Source organism: Struthio camelus, chromosome 23 (assembly GCF_040807025.1).
Source record: "Struthio camelus isolate bStrCam1 chromosome 23, bStrCam1.hap1, whole genome shotgun sequence".
NCBI classification, from domain to species: Eukaryota; Metazoa; Chordata; class Aves; order Struthioniformes; family Struthionidae; genus Struthio; species Struthio camelus.
The window spans coordinates 5905868-5924580 of NC_090964.1; the positions used below are offsets into that span (position 1 = coordinate 5905868).

Below are 18713 nucleotides of genomic sequence, written 5' to 3' on the forward strand. Positions count from 1 at the left end.
GGGAGACGCACGGAGCAGGGGCAAAAGGACACAGCTGAGCCCCCGCACTAGCAGTGCAAGTCCCTCCTCTGAAAGGGACCCTGCCAGTGCCATACTTCAGTGCTAACGCACGGGCGAAGCTGTCATTAATAGCAGCCGCTGCCCGGGGGCCGAGCGGCTGCCTGGGGGTGCCCGGTGCCGTTGCTTTGCTCTCCCGCTGCCCGAGATACCTCCCCGGGACGCGGCGCAGGGCCCAGCCGCCGGCAGGCGTTGGCAGACGCCTCCGCCCGATGCGATACGTCGCGGTGGCTCCTCTCTGCCGGCTCTGCTAGCGGGGAAGGTTTCTGCAGCCTCGGCAAGGCAGTGCCAAAGCCGCGCGCCAACAGCTGCGTGTTCTCCAGCCTGAGTCACTCCCACCCCGAGCTTTCGGCCGCTTCACAACAACATTCCTTCTCCGTGATCCAACATCCTGGCTGCCATCAGTCGCTGTCTCCTTCTCCTGCCTCGGCCCGCAGGGTTCCTGCTATCCAGCCTCAGTCCCCAAAAGAGGCAGCAGAGAGCACGGAGCGCTTTGCCAGCATCGCCAGCCACAAGAGCTTAGGAAAGGCGCATTCGGATTCCTCTCCCTCCCCCAAACCAAGGGGGAGGTGCCCAGCACCAGTAGATTTTTTTGTTTCTCTCTCTTTAAAAAGAGAGACTATGATACAGGGTTTTTTTTTTTTTCCTGTACTGTCTTTTGCTATTGCTCCCTATCCGGGATGTGTCTGTAGCACCCTCTCCCAAAGCACTGGGAAGTGACCTGAGCCCGTGGTCCTACCATCTCCTGTCCTGCAACGAACGCCAGAGCCTCCTCTCTCCTGTTGTCCCTCTTTATCCCGGCTTCTTTCTCCCTGTAGCACTTCTGTCCCCAGTGGGTTATTTCCCCCTCTTCTCCTCTCCGTATATCCTGGGGTTATCCTATACTCTGCAAAGAGTAAAAGCAGGCGGCAATAGGGCAACTGCGACATCCTCTTCCCCCCTCGGTGGTCTGGGTATCGCAGGAACGGTGGGAGAACCATGCTGAGCTCTTCCTCCTCTGCAGGACCTTGCAGCCCCAGCGGTCCCGCTTTAGCGCAGGAGAACTGTAGGCAACTAATACCAGCAGGTCCTCTCCCCCATGCCTGCCTCCAGGCAGGCTCCAGTTCCCGTCTCCACCACCCTTTATCATGTTAATGGCGGACCCATGGGTAGACTGATGCCCTCGGGGTGCCCTGCCCAGCTCTGGCACCGGGTGACTCAGAACTGGTAAACTGCTTTTGAGCACGTTCCTCTGTAGTGAATGAGCAGTGATTGCAGGAGTGCAACTGTCCTGTGGCCGGCTGCGTGTGGCCTGCAAGAATCCCTCCCCTGTCCCACGCTGCGGGGACACATGCTGACAAACGCTCCCTCCCGCGCCGGGACCTCTTGCCACTTCCATCTCTCGATCTTTGGCTGGCTACACCTGGGCACAGGTACAGCCCGTGAACAGAAATCAAATCTTTCTCCAAAGCATTAATTGCTCCTGGATCGTGGAGAGCCCAGATGGCCTCTAGTGGTAGCGAAGGGAGACCTGAATGTGTTGCTGAACAGTGTAAAAAGCCAAAGTCAAATACGATTCCACCCCGAGAAGTCTTGCTCGTTAGCTCTCCTGGATCACTGGGATGAGCTGGGCACCTCTCCAGTTCAGCAGCGCAGCTGGCACTTTGAACCCTGTGGTTTCATCCCCTTGCCCTTCCCTAGCACTCGCTGCTCAACAATCTCCCAAGTGTTTCCCAAACGCTGCTTTAATTGAGCCTCGTAGTTCCCAGGGGGTCGGGAAGGTGAGACGAGGGTGATGTCAGGAGCACAACCCAGAAGCGGTGATTTTCTCTCTCGTGGTCTGGTCACTGGGTGGTGCTTCCCTGCCAGAGGTGGGCAAGGAGCGCGGCGTCCTGGGCCCCGGGTCTGCTCGAGCCCTTACAACCCGGCCGTAAGGGCGGCCGACCAGATTCGGCATTTGCCATGACCATTGCACGGTCATTCTGCGTGACTGTGCAACACCAGTGGTGTAAAGTCATATAGGGGATTGGAGAGCTGGATTTTGCAGCTCTCCTAGGAGAGCAGGGATCTGATTTGATGTTTTTACATTTGCCACAACTGTGGTTAAGAAGAGGAATCCAAGTCTAGCGCCTCTTTCTGCCTGCTGAACCTCGGGGGCGCAGGGCCTCAAGGAGATTCAATCTCCGTGGCGTTGCCCAGGCTGTTGTGCTGTGGTGCTTGGTGCATCAAGACGTGCCCGAAAGCCGGGATGAACAGCCTGGCCAGTTGTTGCGTGCGTACAGCGGCACGACCCTCAGCCCTGAACTGAGGGGCTGCGCGCGTCTCTTTACCAAGTTCAAAGGAAGAAAAGCAAACCAGCACGTTCAAAGCCTGCCTCTTTCATGAGCTCTTTTCTTTGTACCCTACCAGAGGGGAAAGTGCCTTTGCTTTAAACCTGCCTTAAACACTGTCTGCAGGGGAGGGCTATCAAACGGCTTGGCTGCAAAAGTTAACTTTGGTATCACGCATTTATTCCAAGCGCTGAACTCTCCTGCAACTTCACAGCTGGCAGAGGGAAAGTAAAGGGTGCTGCTAGCACGGTGCCAGTCCCGGCGCAGGCTAGCCTGGCTGCAAGAAACGGGGTCTGTCTGACTGCGCATCGCAGGCCGTAGGGCTGGGAGCTCTCGGAGGGGCTCCCTCCCCGCGTGATGGGGAGAAGGGTCTGCCCCACGCGCTCACCCTTCACCGGACTCTCAGCATCTGCTCTCAGTCTCTACCCCGCACACGGGCCGCCTGGAAGTCGGGGTCCCCGTTGTAAACGGAGCCTCGCTAGGTGCATTAACCCGCAGCCCCTCTCCCTGCCGTTCCCTGGGGCCGGGGCACGTTGCAGTCCAGTGCAGAGGCAGGGAAATCCCCAGCTGAAGCAGCAATAATAAAATCGATACTCCGGAAAGCAACGGCAGTTTTCCCATGAGCGGCAACCGGCTCCTCGCCCTGCCGGAGCCCGTCTCGCCTGGGGCCGCTCCGCTCCCCTCTCTCCTCCGGCCGCGCTGGGGGCGAGGAGGCGGCCGAAACGCGGCGCTCCCGGCCCCGCCGCCGCCGCAGCGCCTCCGCCCGCCGCCGGCTGCTCTCGCCGCGGCGCTGCCCGGCGGGCGGGGGGCGGCGGCGCGGGGAAGGGCGGCGGCGCCGGGCGGACCCGCCGCCTCCCCGCCCGCCCCGCGCGCGGTCCCGGGCGGCGGCGCGGGGCGCTCGGAGCCGCCCGCCGCTCCCGCCGCTCTCCCATGGCCCGCGCGGCGGCGGCCCCCAGCGCCCGCCGGCCCGGGCGGAGGCGGCGCGGCCCCGGCCCCGGCCCCGGCCCCAGCCCCGGCCCCGGCTCCGGCGGGAGGCGCACGGCTCGGCGGCCGCCGGTAAGTGGGGCTGGGGCGGGCGGCCGCGGCGGGACGGGAGGCGCCGGGGCCGTACGCACACACACACACACACACACACCCCGACACTGACCCCCGGCACATGGCACACACACACCGCAACCCCAACCCCACGCACACAGCACGGCACCACGCACACACACACACCCCGCAACCCCAGCCCCTGGCACACAGCACGGCACCACGCACACACACACACCCCGCAACCCCAGCCCCTGGCACACAGCACGGCACCACGCACACACACACACACCGCAACCCCAACCCCTGGCACACAGCACGGCACCACGCACACACACACACCCCGCAACCCCAGCCCCTGGCACACAGCACGGCACCACGCACACACACACACACCGCAACCCCAACCCCTGGCACACAGCACGGCACCACGCACACACACACACCCCGCAACCCCAGCCCCTGGCACACAGCACGGCACCACGCACACACACACACCCCGCAACCCCAGCCCCTGGCACACAGCACGGCACCACGCACACACACACACACCGCAACCCCAACCCCACGCACACAGCACGGCACCACGCACACACACACACACCGCAACCCCAACCCCACGCACACAGCACGGCACCACGCACACACACACACACCGCAACCCCAACCCCACGGACACAGCACGGCACCACGCACACACACACACCCCGCAACCCCAGCCCCACGCACACAGCACGGCACCACGCACACACACACACACCGCAACCCCAACCCCACGCACACAGCACGGCACCACGCACACACACACACACCGCAACCCCAACCCCACGCACACAGCACGGCACCACGCACACACACACACACACCGCAACCCCAACCCCACGCACACAGCACGGCACCACGCACACACACACACCCCGCAACCCCAGCCCCTGGCACACAGCATAGGACCGGGCACACACACACACACGCACACACGCACACTCCAACCCCTGGCACACAGCACAGCACCACGCACACACACACACACACATACACACCCCAACCACAGGCACACAGCATAGGACCGGGCACACACACACACACACACACACACACGCACACACACACACACCCCAACCCCTGGCACACAGCATAGCACCGGGCACGCACACACACACCCCCCAACCCCACGCACACAGCACCGGGCACACACACATGCACACACGCACACCCCAACCCCTGGCACACAGCACAGCACCGGGCATGCACACACACACACACACACACACACACACCCCCAACCCCCAGCACACAGCACAGCCCCGGGCGCACGCAACACACATAGGGACACCGGACACGCACGGCGACACGCGGACACTGGGTGCACGCACACAAGCAGCCACATGCGGACGCGGGCGCTCGGCGGGGCGCACGCGCACACCCACGCGCGTGCAAGCACACGGACACGCGCGCTCACGCGGCCCGACCCCGGGAGCGTGTGCCGCGGCCTCGACAGCTCCCAGCGCTTTTTGCCCTTCCCTGCGCGCCTCGCCGAGCGTTTCGCCGAGGGCTGGTCCCGCGGCTAATCCACGCGTGGGCAGCCTAAGAGGAGGCGTGGGGGGGATTTCGCCGGCAGCCCGAGGGCTGGGCCAGCCGCACCGCCGCTCCAGGCGGGTCGCATCCTTTTCGTTGCCCTGAGCGTGGGGGCTGGATTGGGGGGGGGGGGGGGGGGGCGCCAGGATCTCGCCGGCCCCCGCGGCTGCTCGGGGGCCTCTCGGCTCCCGGTGCCTGCGAGGAGGCGAGCGGCACCGGGCCGGTGCCAAAGCCGAGGTTTAGGGACGTGGCGTAACCCCGCGGGCTGCCGGGGAGCCCGGGTAAAGCAAGGTCGAAGAGCATGGGAGCTGGGAGGCTTGGAGTGCCGGAGGCAGGAGGAAGCCCCAGGTGGGAATGCAGCTGGGGACCCCCCTGCCCCGGCAGGCCGAGGTGGAGCGTGCGTATGCGTACCCGCCGGCCAGCTCGGTCCGTGGCTGGGAGCGCTGAGGACTTGGCAGCCCCCTGGAGTCGGCTCCCTTCCTCCACCCTGGCAGGGATTTCCAAAGGAGCAGAAGGGAAGGTGCCAAACTCAGAAAGAGTTTGGTCCTAATTCCCTGGAAACCCCAAGCCTACGTGTTTGGTTTTTTTTTTCCTTACTCTTTCCCTTTTTCTTAGCGGTGATGATTTGCTAGTTACGTGCTTGGGTGCAGCCTGCATCCCCAGGTACCTCTGTTGCCCCGCGCAGCTTCCCAGAGGTAGGAATTTTCCCAGGAATTCCCTTTGTGCTCCCCGCTCCTCCTTCCCCTTCAAGGAAGGAGTGAAGCTGACATTAGAAATCCATTCTCAGCTTAAATTTAGATGCCTGCATTATCTTGAATTTGGATTTATTAATTATTTGCATCTGGTTCATATCAAAAAGTTGAGCAATGCAGATGTCCTGGTTTCAGAATCAGCCTGGAGGAGAAACATAAAATTAGCCTGCATTTCTATTGTCTCGTCAAACAATGGACCATCACAAACGATGAGGAAATGCAAACCGCTTTTAAGGGGCCTGACATGAGTTAAGTGACCATCTAACTTGCTTGATCTCCTAGCTATGGGTGACCGGAGCTCATTTCCCAGCTGTAGAGATTAGTCTAATTAGCAGAGCAAATCTGGGTAAGGCGAGCTCCATAATTAGTAATCAGTTGGATGTTTCCACACACTTTGTTTGCCTGCGGGGTAGAAAGGAAGTTAGCAGGTGGCCCCGATTTGGAGGAGGAAAGATTTTGGAGAAGTCAAGGTGAACGGGGCACGGGGAGCAGTCCCGCAGCAGCGGGGATGAGGTTGCTCCCAGGACTGCTGGCTTGCCCTTGGTTGAGCGCTTTGCTGGGGTGGGAAGCCGCTTTGCCCACCAGGACCTTCTGCTCTGCTCCTTCTAGGTCACTCTGCCAGTTGAGGCTGACCTACCCATCGCTCCGTGTCTGCTCTAGTTTTGCTCTGTCTGCAGGCTTCATCCTAGCTGAGAGGTCATTGCTCAGGGAGCCCAACTCTCCCCCAGGTCCTGCATGGGGCAGAAAGCAAAGGGCTTGCCCCAAGCAGTACACCTGTATCTCCCCCCAAAACCATCACGTTTCTCCTTTAGGCTGCTATCCCTTACTGTGTTACCAAGCCACAGTGGTGAGCCTGGTGGCTCCTGTCCACTGGCTGCTGGCTGGGACATGAGATCTAAATAGGTACAGCCAGCAAGCGGCTTCTCCACCGTTTGGCTTGGCATGGAACGAAGTCTCAGTCAGCGACTGCTGGTGGCCGTGGAGGCGGCAGAGATGGCTGTCTCTGGAGCAACATGTGCTGTTGCAGACACTGTTAGACTGTCACAGCAGATTAGTCCGTGTATAAATGTCTCATCCATCCCATCCTCTTGCTTGGGAGAAACTGAGGTCTCAGCTGCTGCAAGTCCTAGAGAAGAAGGGAGAAAAACTAGGGATGTTTCAAACTGATGAGCCATCACTGTTTGGCCACTGGCAGAGGAGAAGTGGTCGCACCCCGAGTCGCTTGTTCTCCAGCAAAGCCTGGGGTAAAAACATTTTTAAACCTCAGTTGGGAGGAGCTGGCACAAGACCCTCAGCCCAGGACCACAAGATGCTGATGGTTCCCGCTGTGAAGGGGGATGATCCGTCCTGAGCTGTGATAAATACTGACGTGCTGTGTTTGTGTGAGGCAACCAAATTAATTACGATTGATTAACGGGTGTCCTCAGCAAAAGCCGATGCCAGAAAGACAGATTTTGCCAGTGCATCAGGGAACATGCTGTTATCGTCGTGGGCATGACACAGATTTACCTGTAGGGACCAAGCCCGAAAGGGGCTTTGTCTCTTTGGGGTGAGAGCTGCCAAGACGCGCTGAGCAATTAAACAAGTTTTTCTTTTGCTGAGAAACACCCTGGAAGATGCCTGTCTGCTTTTTCTGTTTTCTTCTGTTTTAATTTGTAGCCAGTGGGGCTACAGTTTTGAAGTGGACTAGACTAATAAGGAAGGAGAAGGGATGCTACCGCAGGGTGCAGAGTGACCCGGGAGCACGTTTGTCGTGCTGAGACTCCCGCGCTGAAGGGGGGAGAAACCCAGCCTGAAACCTGGGGGGCACTGGCGAGATGTGCCGGCGTGCATCGCCGAGGGCAGAAACACCGTCTCGTTGTGTGGAGCAGCATCGCTCGCTCCGCATCCCGGCAGGACCTTCGCAGGCTCGCGGCGTCCCGAGGCGTTTCTGAGCCGTGCACCAGTGTCAGGACCCCTGCGGCCCCGCAGGTTCCTTTCTTCTCCCTTCGCTGCCAGGCGAGAGAGGGGATCCTGCGTGCCGGCGCTGCTCCTGCTCCGTGAGAGTCCCTCTTTGCCCCTGTGCCGGGGGCGGCGTTGGAGGTTACGCCGAAAGGGAGCTATTTTTAACTGGCCCCTCTCGGAGCAGACTGCAATTACCGTTCTCTTTACCTTCCCCGGTGGGCGGCGAAGCCAGGGAGGGTTATTATAGCACAGCTCAGCTGGGCACGTCCCCGCACCCAAAGGGGCTCGAGATGTTTGGTCCCTCTTTCCCGCTGAGGGAAGGTTTTGGGGAAAACCACTAGCGCAGCTGCAGGTGGGCACTGGGATCGCAGGAGTTTAAAAGAGGTCTAAATCCTGGATTTTTTCGGCGTGTGGCTGCGCCAGGTGTGCTGCAGGCTCCTCTCCCAATCCTCTTCCGAAGCCTCTCCTCCAGCCCGGGGTTGCTTTCTTCCCTCTTCCTTTTGCCAGTTAACGGAGCTTCCTGGGTATCGCCTTGCTCCCAGCGAGGTGGCGTTAAGGAAAGCTCCCAGTCTTGCAAGAGCTGGAAACGCGCACGGGCTGCCGGTGGCTGGCCCGAAAACCGCGCCGTGCCCACGGGGGACGCTCGGGCTGCGACACCCTGGCAGAAACGGGCTCCCCGGGGCGATGCCGTGCGGGCGGAGGTGTGATACACACCGGAGCCGTAAGTCTCTCCTCTCTGTGAAAGTGCAGATTTTGCCTTCCGGATCTGCCTGCGCGTCCTGAGCGTTTCCTGCTGCCGGGCCGGGCAGTCAGGAAGGACCTTTTGGAGAAGCTCGGGCAGGCGGCGCGGGGACGAAGAGCTCCCCGGCTGCTTTGGGCAGAGCAGCTTTGTGGCACGGACGGCAAGCGAAGGCCAGATCTCTCAGCAGCAGCAATAGGAGTCAGAAAATAAATGTGCCCTTTCGGCTCCAGCTCTGTCCCTGGAGGAGCGTGCTGGGAGGCGGAGAGCGGCAAGGGGCTGGCGGAGGGCTTCAAGCAGAAGTGACAACTCAGTGCCCCAGAAAAAAAAAAAAAAAAGACCAGCAAAGGAGCCAGCAGGTTGTCCCGGATTTCCTGCAAACCTGTAGATCGCAGTATTACGCTCGCGCCTTTTACTTTGCAGTTCTTGCAGCTCAGCAGCGGGGGTAAGTCCTGACCGGGGAGTGCTGGGATGGTGCCCTGAGGATGGCGTCGCTTAGCATCTCACCCGTGAGCTCTGGAGCTGGGCAGGGGGAGCGACGAGAAGGCTCTCCCTGCCAAGACCCTCTTTTTTAATCCCTGCTGGTGTGCCAGAGTCCTTCACCCTGCCAAAGTCGTTTTGGTCGCTCGTGGAAAGCTGTTTTATCAGCCCACCAGCGGCATTGCTGGCCGGCTCGCAAGGTGGATAAAGCCCTGCGAGAAGAAGGGAAGGGCCCTGACCTTGCAAGCGCTTGCTGCTTTTCGTTTTCCCACATCTCCTCCAGTGCCTCCGCAGGGTGGTATTTCTGCAAAAGTCAGCTGCAAAGCGCTGTGCAAGCGGCACATCCATCCGGGCTGCGGGGCTTTCGTTTGGCCCCCGGGAGGTTATCGGGGCTGCTGCGCAGCGCTTTGCAAACTCGAGCAGCCAGCGTGGTGCCCGGGGGATGCGGGGACACAGCGAGAGCCGAGAGGGGCCCTTCCCCGAGGCCGTTACGTCCCAGGTCCGGTTTTGTCAGATGCTTTGGGGTTTAGTGTCGAATTTTAGGCAAGTCTATCTGCAGAGGGTGGGGCCAGCAGTACGCCTTCGTGATGGGGGGGTATTAGAGGAATATTTGCATTTATTTTAGTGACGGGCTTATTGCAGGGATTGGAAGCTTAACTTTGAAACTGGCAGGCTGGCAGCTGAGCCGTCATCGCACTCTCTAATGCTAATGACATTCACATTTCTATACTGCCGGTGAAAGGCAGCTGCCTCCGGCGCGGAGGGAGGTCTGGGAGCAGGGACGATGCTGGGGCCACGGGCTGGCACAGCGAGCGGCGGTGGGACGCTGCCCCGGCGGGACCCCAGGCCCTGCCTTGCTGCTTAGTTCCGTTTAGCAACGCCGCTAAAATATTGCATCCATCGATTCACGTGAGTGTCAGTGTCTGTGAGTTTTAGAGTTTGATGGCAACGTTGGATTTTTTTTTTTTAAGCACTTATATAACCTTGGGGATTCTATTAATAAAAATAATAGTTTTGAACTCTGGGAAACAACCATCTCCAGCGATGAGCAATTAAATGCTCCAACTTGTGAAAACATGCAGCTATCAGGCTTTGGGAGATAAGGGGAGAGGTGCTGGGGGCAGGAGCAGTGGCAGAGGGTTGGGAAGCAGCAGTGGGGTTTTTGCAGCGGCAGTTTTGGGGTGGCAGCAGAGGGTGAAGAGGATTTCCTGGCTGCATGAAGGGTTTCTGAACTGGCAACCTGGAGGCTGGTGAGGCCGAAGGCTCAGCCAGCCCTTTCGGGGGTTAGCTGTCCTCTGTCTGCCCCTCCTCATCCCCAGCAGCCCTTCCCGCCCCGCGCTGGCAGGCGGCCGGGGGAAAGAGGCTCCCGCTGCCTGGAGGGGAAAATGAGATTGTTTCAGGCCCAGCCTGCGGAGTCTGGACCACGTGTGCCAGCACATGGTCCGGGTCGGGAGGCCGGGGCAGATGGGCAGCATCCATCCGCAGCATCCGCAGCACGCTCCCTCCTTCCCTTCTGCCACGGCAGCTTTTAATAACCCCGTTTTCCCAAGGCAGCGCTCTTGACCTCATGGAAAACCACATATTCCCGCAGAGCGTGGGAATAACGGCCAGGCATGGCACGAGCCAGGTGACCGCTGCTGGTCCGCACCCGACGGGCAGCCCTTCGGGGGAGCGAGCGGGGATGATGGCCCACGCTGTTAGAGGCAGTTGCTTTGGGAAGCAGCTGGCCGGCCGTGCCGGCTCCGCGGGGGGAGCGGAGGGGGCTTAGGGGAAGCTAAACGAGATAGGGATGGAATTAGGTTTTAAAGAGGCACCCTTGAGGCTTGTCGCCAAAAATAGGACCTGTCCGCTGCGTGTGTTAATCGCAACTTCAGGAAAGGGGCCATGTGCCCCCGAGGGGTTTACACCTTCCCCCCCTCCGGCAGCCACCGTCAGCATCAAGGAGCCTTTGCAAAGCTCCTGGGGTTTTGGGGATTCCTTTTATTTTTTAATACCTAAGTTGCCAGCATGGCATTTAAAGGGTCTGATATAACATTTAGGTTGAATCTAAGATGGTAATCACGGAAAGCTAGGGACATCATCTAAATAAGGGTATTTGGAGGGGAAAGAAATACAGCCTTTAGCAAGTGTTAGATTGCCCAGTTGTTTCCCTTAGTAGCAAAACGTTTTACAAAACAAAGCAAAACTCAGTTTGTAACTCGAGGGTGACCATCCCATGAGGTAGCTTCTTTAGTGGTGTTTATTGCAGCCTCCCCTTGCTATGCAGGATTATCACCTTGTTCGTTTGAAATCGCACCCAGCGGGTGTGCTGTGGGTTTGGATTTTTTTGTTTTTTTGGTTTTTTTAATCTCCCTCATTCAAATTGTCACAGCTTGACAGCCTTGTGCCAGGAACATGCTGTCATCCTGAAACTCATATCTTTAATTCCTTCCCTGTGATGCTAATAACACCTTAAGATGATTAAGACTGGAAAAAAGCTTGGTGTCTCCTTTTCCTCCCATTGGTGATGCTGTTTGCTGGCTCTTGGTGCTTCATTCATCCTGAGGAGTAAAATTAGCCTGGTCGCTGGCCCCCTTCCTTGCCTGCCTTGTGTGCCGTTCGGTTTCTAATCAGATTTAATTTAATGCTGGTGGGTCGCTTTCACAAAACACGCTTGCTTCACCATTTGTGATTTAGTGGTGTGGTGACCCCCCTCACATAACCTGCTTTGGACCGTGTCCATACTGCAGTTCCTCTGTCTGACCGCCACGGCATGTCCCCATTCATCACCCCATGCGGGTGCTTCTGGGAGCGGTCTGGGCAGGCAGGTCTCTCCTGCCCAGGCTGTGAAATAACAACCCCCACTGCGGCCGTGGGAGGCTGCGGCTGGGATATCATGTTTTTACGGTGTTTTCCAGTCTGTGACATGGGGGGGGTGATGTTGCTCACAGCATTTTTCAGCTCGCTCGCTTTGTTGTTGGAGAACGTGAATAACCCGTGGTAGTGAAAGGGCAGCTCCACACGCGCTTGCCATTGGGGGCCTTCTCATAGTGGGCATCTCCGTTGTCTTGGTGGGCATGATGCTCACCGTCACTCTGTGGCAGCCTGTCTCCATGCCTCAGTTTCCCCGGTGTAAACGAGGCAGGGTAGTAAACAGCATCTTCCCTAGTGGTGTCCCACTGAGCTGGCCAGCATTTGGGGGTCCTTGAGCCAGGAAAAGCATGGTGTGGACTCGGGGTCCTTGCATGGTTGGAGCCTGACCAGCCCTTCTGCATGTGTACTAAGTCTTGGCGACCTATTTTGTCATTTTGGTCCCTTTACTTTGCTCCCCTGCTGCCAGCACTGTCCCGAGACATGGACCTGCAGACCTGCTAGTGACGCCTCTTCTTCGCCTTTCTCTCCTCCCTCTTCTCCTTCGTCTCCACCCTGCAGGAAGAGCCGGCGAAACGGAGGTGATGACTGCCAAGAGCACCGAAGCCAACGGTCCCATGAGGAGCCAGGATGCTGCAGAGAACAAGCCAGCAGCTCCAGCTGCCCCATCGCGACGCCGCGGGCGCCGGCGGAGACGCAAGCCACCGCCGGAGGTGACTGTGAAAGGGCAGCTCCGCATGCGCTCGCCGTCGGGGGCCTTCGTCATGGTGGGCATCTCCGTCGTCTTGGTGGGCATGACGATCGCCGTGGTGGGCTACTGGCCTCACCGGACCTTGGCCGGGGCAGGGGCCAGCTCAGGGAACGCCAGCAACCCAGGGGACATGAGGAAGGAGGTGGCTCACGCTCGCCACTTCCCTCACAGCGAGAAGCTCAAACTCATTGGCCCCGTCATCATGGGCATTGGGCTCTTCATCTTCATCTGCGCCAACACCATGCTCTACGAGAACAGGGACATGGAGACTCGCCTGCTGATGCAGAAGGGCCTCTATGCCATGACTGCGGGCGTCCCCGAGGAGGCCGGTGCTGAGGACAAGTACTGTCAGAGGAGAGCCAGCCAGCCCACGCTGAAGGCCAACGCTGAGTGCCTGGAGGGCTGCTATGAGGTGGATCTCACCTCCAGTGTCTTCCATACGTGCCCCAGCCCCGGGAACAAGTGGGCTGACTGCTACGGACCCAACCGGCTCCAGACCACAGCCCAGCTCCTCCACCACAAAGGGGTGTCCCCATCCATTTCCCTCCTGAGCGTCCACTCGGGCTCCGGCAACTCCGCAGAGGGAAACCTCAACCTTTCCTTCAACCCTGGAGCTGAATCCTTCATTTCTTCTGCTGCCAATGCCCTGGCGCTTCCTGTGATCAAGCTGAACAACTGCCTGTTGGAAACTACAGCCGTGTCCACAGGGGCTGGCGAGAAGGTAGAGGGGAGCCCTGCTGAGCCCGCTGAGGAAGCCCAGAGACCTTCCTGGGCTCTCCTCTCCCACAGCAGTGGCATCTCCCCAAGGGAACAGGGCCACCAGGGCAGCCACATTGTCATTAACGTAGACGGTGGCTGCCCGGCTGCTCCTGCCACGGAGACGCTCCTGCCCTCCGAGTGCACTGAGAAGGAGCTCGGCTCGGACTTGCAGCTCCACAACCCAGGACACTCCAAGTCCCTGGACCTGGGCAGGCCTGGGGTGCTGCTGGTGGCTCCCATCAAAGACCGCAAAAACCGGAGCTGGCCTCGGCTCGACCACCTCAGCCTGGTAGGTTACGCCAAACTGGAAAGCATGGGCGAGTCCTCCGATCGACTGCTGGACCAAACGGAGCAGCAGAGCAGGGATGAGGCTAGGCCCAGCTCGTGGGAGGTGGGGATCGAGCAGGGCTCACAGGTCTGACACCGGCAAAGCACCAGCACTGTTCTCCTCCCACCCTGCCTCTCCCAGCCCTCTTGATCTCTTCATCGTGTCCCTTTGGGAGTTGCTGGGCATGGGTTTTGGATTGTTCTTCGTTAAAGCGGACGTTGCAACCCTGGAGGGAGGTCCCTTTGCCAGCGAATGAGGCCCCAGCCTGCTGCTCCTTGGGTGAGACTCCACGCAAGGGGGGACATCCTCTTCTCCCCACGGGCAGCTGCTCCCCATTCCTCAACCAGGCTCTCAGTGGATGCCCTTGGCCTTGCCTTACAAGCCCTTCTCCTGGTGGCTGTTGTGGAGGAAGCCTCACTTGAACCTGAACCCAAGCTGAGACGGGGATGCACGGTGAGGAATGCCCTGGCAGCCCCTGCAGCACTTTATTTCAGCAGGGTGAGGGTGGGCAGCAGGGAGGTTTGAGGTGGGCTCCTTTGCCCAGCCCACTGGGAAATTTGCTTGACCAGAGCACGTGAGCCTAACGGGGCTATTAAATGTTATCTCGATGCCATGAGGTACTGACTCAACTCGTAGTCTTGTCTTAAAGCTGCTGGGGGTGGGGAGCATGGTTCTGCGAAGAGCAGCTGTTCTCCACATGCGTCACCACCAGAAAGTCACTTTTGTGACAGTTGATTTGCTGCTGTGTCGGAGCGGTGGGACCCCAGGAACAGGGTCAGTGGGAGGCCGGTGAGGTCTCCCTTTGCTGTGGTCAGACACGTTCCCCAAGCCCTATCTGATGCAAGGGTGCCAATGCAACGTCTCTGCTTGCGTTAGCTTGCTGGAGCATCACCCATTGAGTGCCAGCTCTGAATTTAGCCTGGAGGCACGTGGAAAAGTGTGCCCGCAAGATGGATGGGGAGAGTTTCTCCTGGAGAAAAGCCATGATTTAATTGTGACCAATTTGCAACCTTTGAAAAAGCTCTCCTCTCCCTGAAATGTCTATATTGGCCTCAAACTCAGGTGCAAACCTGTCTTACCACTAGTTTGCAAAGCTGCTGGAAAAGTCTCTCTCACATGGGCAGCATGCAGAGAAAGCGAGCGTGTCAGCGTGGATGACGTTTCCAAAAAAACAGAGACTTTTTCTGAGAGCACAGTTTGGGGTGTGAACATTTTCCATAGGTCAAGTGACACTTTCCCTCCTCTAGTGCCCGTTCCATAGGGAAGGGCAGAGACTGGTGGTGCCCAGGATGGTGACATTCAGCAGGACACATCATTTGTTCTTAAAGCTTCGTTATCTGAGGAGGGATCCAGCCACGGCTGCTCCCACCAGCACCAGGCTGGTAACACGTGAGCGGAGCTGGTTTTACCCTGCTTGCTGGCCATCAAAGTGGTTCACTCTCTGCACAGCCTTAACCCTTTCCGTTTTCATCCTCTTCTCAGCAGTTAGACTAAGCCGAACCTGGACCAGATGTCTAGTTTTTGTAGCTCTCCAAGGCTTTACCTCCCTTCTTCCAGGCTCAGGTTGGGAAGATAACCTAGAGGTCTCAGCTCTTTCCAGAGAGAGCCGGAGCTGCTTGTGAAGCTTATGCAATGTGTAAGAACACTGTATAACTGCGCTCCACGTGCTTGTAAGAGCAGGTGAGAGGCTCAAGGCTTGTTCTTGCCGTGGAGACACAGGTGAGCACGTGGCCTTGGTGTCTGTCCTGCTCCGCAGCTGGCCAGGGAGCTCCAGGTAGCCTGTCACTGAGGCATGTTCTGCTGCCCACTGTTGCTGCAACGTTCAACCCGCAGCGGTGGGTGCCAGGGATACAGCGGGTCCCTGACACCCCAGGAGATGGGGTGAAGACCTGCAGCTGGCCCTGAAGTCCAGCCCCAGCTTTTCACTTCTCTTTCCTTTCTCCTGCGTCTGCTGAACTTTGGTGCTGTGAGCAGCTTTCGTGGCGGATGCCGTGGCCTGGCCAGAATCTCCAGCAGTCCTTTCTTCTCGGGGTAGAGCACCTTTGTGGGTCAATGTTTGTGCTGTTTGCTGCTGGGATGAAGGATGCGAGTAGGTGGAGGAAGGACGCGCTGGGGAAGTGTGAGCAGTGGGAGGGAGGGGGGCGCGGGGAGCTGAGCATCAGCAGGTGCTGGTTTTGCTCATGCTGCAGGGGTGAGGTGATCCCTGGAGCTAAACTAGCATTATAAGAAAGCCCCCTGTTACTTTAACCAGTTAAAAAACGTCACAGCCAGCCTAAGTAACCAGCCTTCCTCCTTGCACGAGTGTGTCCCAGGTCCCTGTGTGGACGTTGTCCCTGCCACGGCTGCTGCTGCTCGCCTGCTTTATCCTCTCCCCGTCTCCTGTCTGGCGCTCAGCTCTCTGGAAAAGCAACCCATGGAGAGAGACGTGCCCACGGATGCCTCTGTAGTCAGAAAACATGAATAAAATGAAAAACAGAGACGTTCCTGCTGGTGGGTGAAGGTGTCAGGCGCTTCCCGGGCAGGGAGGGTGCAGGCGCAGCTCCCGGGCTTGGATTTGCCTTCAAGATTCACATCTGAGTTTGGGTTTCAAAGGCGAGCTGAGTTCAGAGGATGGTGCTGAGAGCTCGAGGCTGTGATCTTCAAAAGAAACCAAGAGCAAAGGAGCTGAGAGGAGCTGTCTGGGGATCCCCCGTCTCTGCGGGGACACTGGGGCTCACACGTGCTTTACCGGCCGAGGCAGGAGGACCGCTGTGGCCAGGGACCCACCGGCGCTGAAGGGACTCGGGTTTAATTCCCTGCTGTTCCCCACAGTGTCCTTTGGTCTTAGGATGAACAACGTGGCCACCGCTGGCTTGTGATGGCCAGCGTCCCCATGTGCCACCACGGATAAGCCTGGAGCAGGATGTGTCTCTTGGTATCCTCTGTTTCTTCAGCAAGGTGGCTGGGAGAAGGTGGTCCCCTGGGATGCTCGGAGGGTGGTGGTGCATGTGAAGATGCTTTGGAGAGCGTGAGACACTCGGGCCGTATGGCGCTGAGCATCCTGGACTGATTTATTCCCAGCTGATGGCTGAGACAAGGGCGGCCCCAGCGCAAGGTTTTTGCCTGGATGACGTTCGCACCCACCACCCCAGGCAGGGAGGAGGTGCTGGGGATGCGGTGCGCTGCAGGAGTTAGCTGGGATCTGGTCTCCAGAAACAGCTCCATGCTGAACAGCCAAGAGAGGGGAAGTGTCTGCTGCCTGTTTTTTTTTTTTATTTTTATTTTTTTTTTGCAAACAAGCAATTTTGCTCCAGCAGTTTCTTCCCAAATCCTTTCACAGAGCTTTTGCCCTGCCCTTATTTACCCTGGGGGGAGGAGAACCAGGCTCGCAGCTGTGCAACGCACAGCAGAGGGACAATTTGTGCCTCTCCCGAATCCTCGCTCTCATGTAGCAGCCGTGTCACCAAAAATCCCTCTGAGTCCTGCCTTCGTGTGCTCTGTTCACCGCTTTGGACCCTTGCACACCTACAACCACTGGTTCAGCTCCATTCCCCGCTGAGGCATCCCTGCGATGTCCCCGGCGGGTGAAGCACCCCAGAGCCCGAGTCACGGTGCAGGGTGGCCCCGTCAGCGCTGCGCTGGCCCCGGCCAGGAGCAGCGTCATCCAGGACCTGCTGGGCTTCCTGTCTTGGCCTCCTGCTCGGCGCTGCCAAAGCCGCAGCAAGACACGGAGGGGAGCAGGAGCGACCGAGGTGCCGGCGAGGTGCCCGGTGACATCGGCTGTGGCACGGGCGAGGAGGCAGCAACGGCGAGGCCGGGTTAAAAAGGAGCAGGGCTGGAGGAGTGGGGCTGGAGGGAAGTCTTCCAGCTCGGCTGGAGCATCCCAGCTCTCCCACCAGCTCCGGGAGCCCTTCGGCAAATCCCGCCAACCCTCTGTGCCTCGGTTTCCCCGGGTGAAGAGCAGCTCAGCGCTGCGGTAAGGGCCGCGGGAGCCCTTGGCGGGGATGTGGTGGGGGGTGGATTGCCCTGGGACTCCCAAGAACATCTCCTGGCCTCACCGCTGTGCTTTTATGTGCTGCCGGATGAGACACTCAAGGAGGAAGGGGCTGGCGCTCCTCCGCACCACCGAGGTGTCGTGGGAGCGCGCCGCTTACCGTATCCCAGCGCGCGCCTAAAAGAGCTTAAGCGCTAAATATGATACAGCAGGGGACTGTGTACATAATTAAACCTTTAAATTTAGCTTCGAAATGAATGAAAGCGCTGGCCCGCGGCGGGCCGGCGGCCTCCCGCTGCAGGCTTCCCTCCCGTCGAACCGGCGAGGGCTTCGCTGCGGCCGCAACCGCAGCGCGTGCCCCTTTGAAAGCACATCCCCTGCAGTGACAACCCAGCCCCGGCGAGAGCGCCGGCCCAGGGCCACCGTTGGCACCGCGGGGACAACATCTTTCTGCTGCCCGAAACATCCCTGCAGAACTCTTTTGGCTTCAAAACCTGCATATTCTGGCAAAAAAAAAAAAAAAAAAACCATATCCTCGCCCTATTGCTCCCAGCAGCGCCGGCGCAGACGTTGCCCCTCGCCCGGGGTTGGGACGGGGGCGGCGGGGTGGAAGGAGAGCGTCTCCGGGCCGGTAGCTGTTGGCGTGGGGAAAGATCCCCCCTCCCCAGCCCAGCGCTGTCACGCAGAAGCGGCGGCTCGGGGCAGGACGTGAGACGCCGGCGACGGCCGGCCGCGCTGGCGTCGCGGGGGGCTGCTTGCCCGGCTCCCGCCGGCTCGCGGCAGGAACGGCACTTGGCACCGCCGCTGGGCAAGCGCAGGTTAAAAAGCTCCGCGACACAAAAGCGCCCCGCACTGATTTTAGAAAAGTCAGTGTTTTCCACAACATGTTTTGTTCCCTTTGACAACTTGGCATGTTTCGTTGCATTTTTTTTTCTTTTTTTTTCTTTTTTTTTTTTTTGCATTTTAATTTCTATCTATCTTGTCTTCCAAATAGGAACCATCTCTGCTCCGCACTCTGCTGCCCAGGGCAGATAAACTGGCGCCTTCAACAGGACCGGAGCAGAGGAACAGCTTGCCACCCAACAGCCACTGACCCCAGGGCCAAACCTGCCTACAGACCCCCCCCCCCCCCGATATAAAAGGCAATCCCAAAACTTGCTC

The 18713-nt window shown here is 58.9% G+C and overlaps 1 protein-coding gene across 6 annotated transcripts in view; it reads left to right on the forward strand.

Moving 5' to 3' along the window:
• TMEM200B (transmembrane protein 200B) overlaps positions 1 to 18710 on the forward strand; it is a 20459-nt gene extending 1749 nt beyond the window's left edge. Inside the window, exons 1-4 of one of the 6 annotated variants that reach the window (XR_011135972.1) lie at positions 3341 to 3422; positions 12303 to 14032; positions 15137 to 17534; positions 18547 to 18646. Coding sequence is in view for 2 of the 6 variants with exons in the window: in XM_009667782.2 (XP_009666077.2) it covers positions 12326 to 13672 (1347 nt within the window). In the remaining 4 variants the exon portion in view is untranslated. The other 5 variants (XR_011135973.1, XR_011135970.1, XR_011135971.1 and 2 more) reach the window with 5 other exon arrangements.
• Positions 18711 to 18713: the final 3 nt, after the last annotated feature.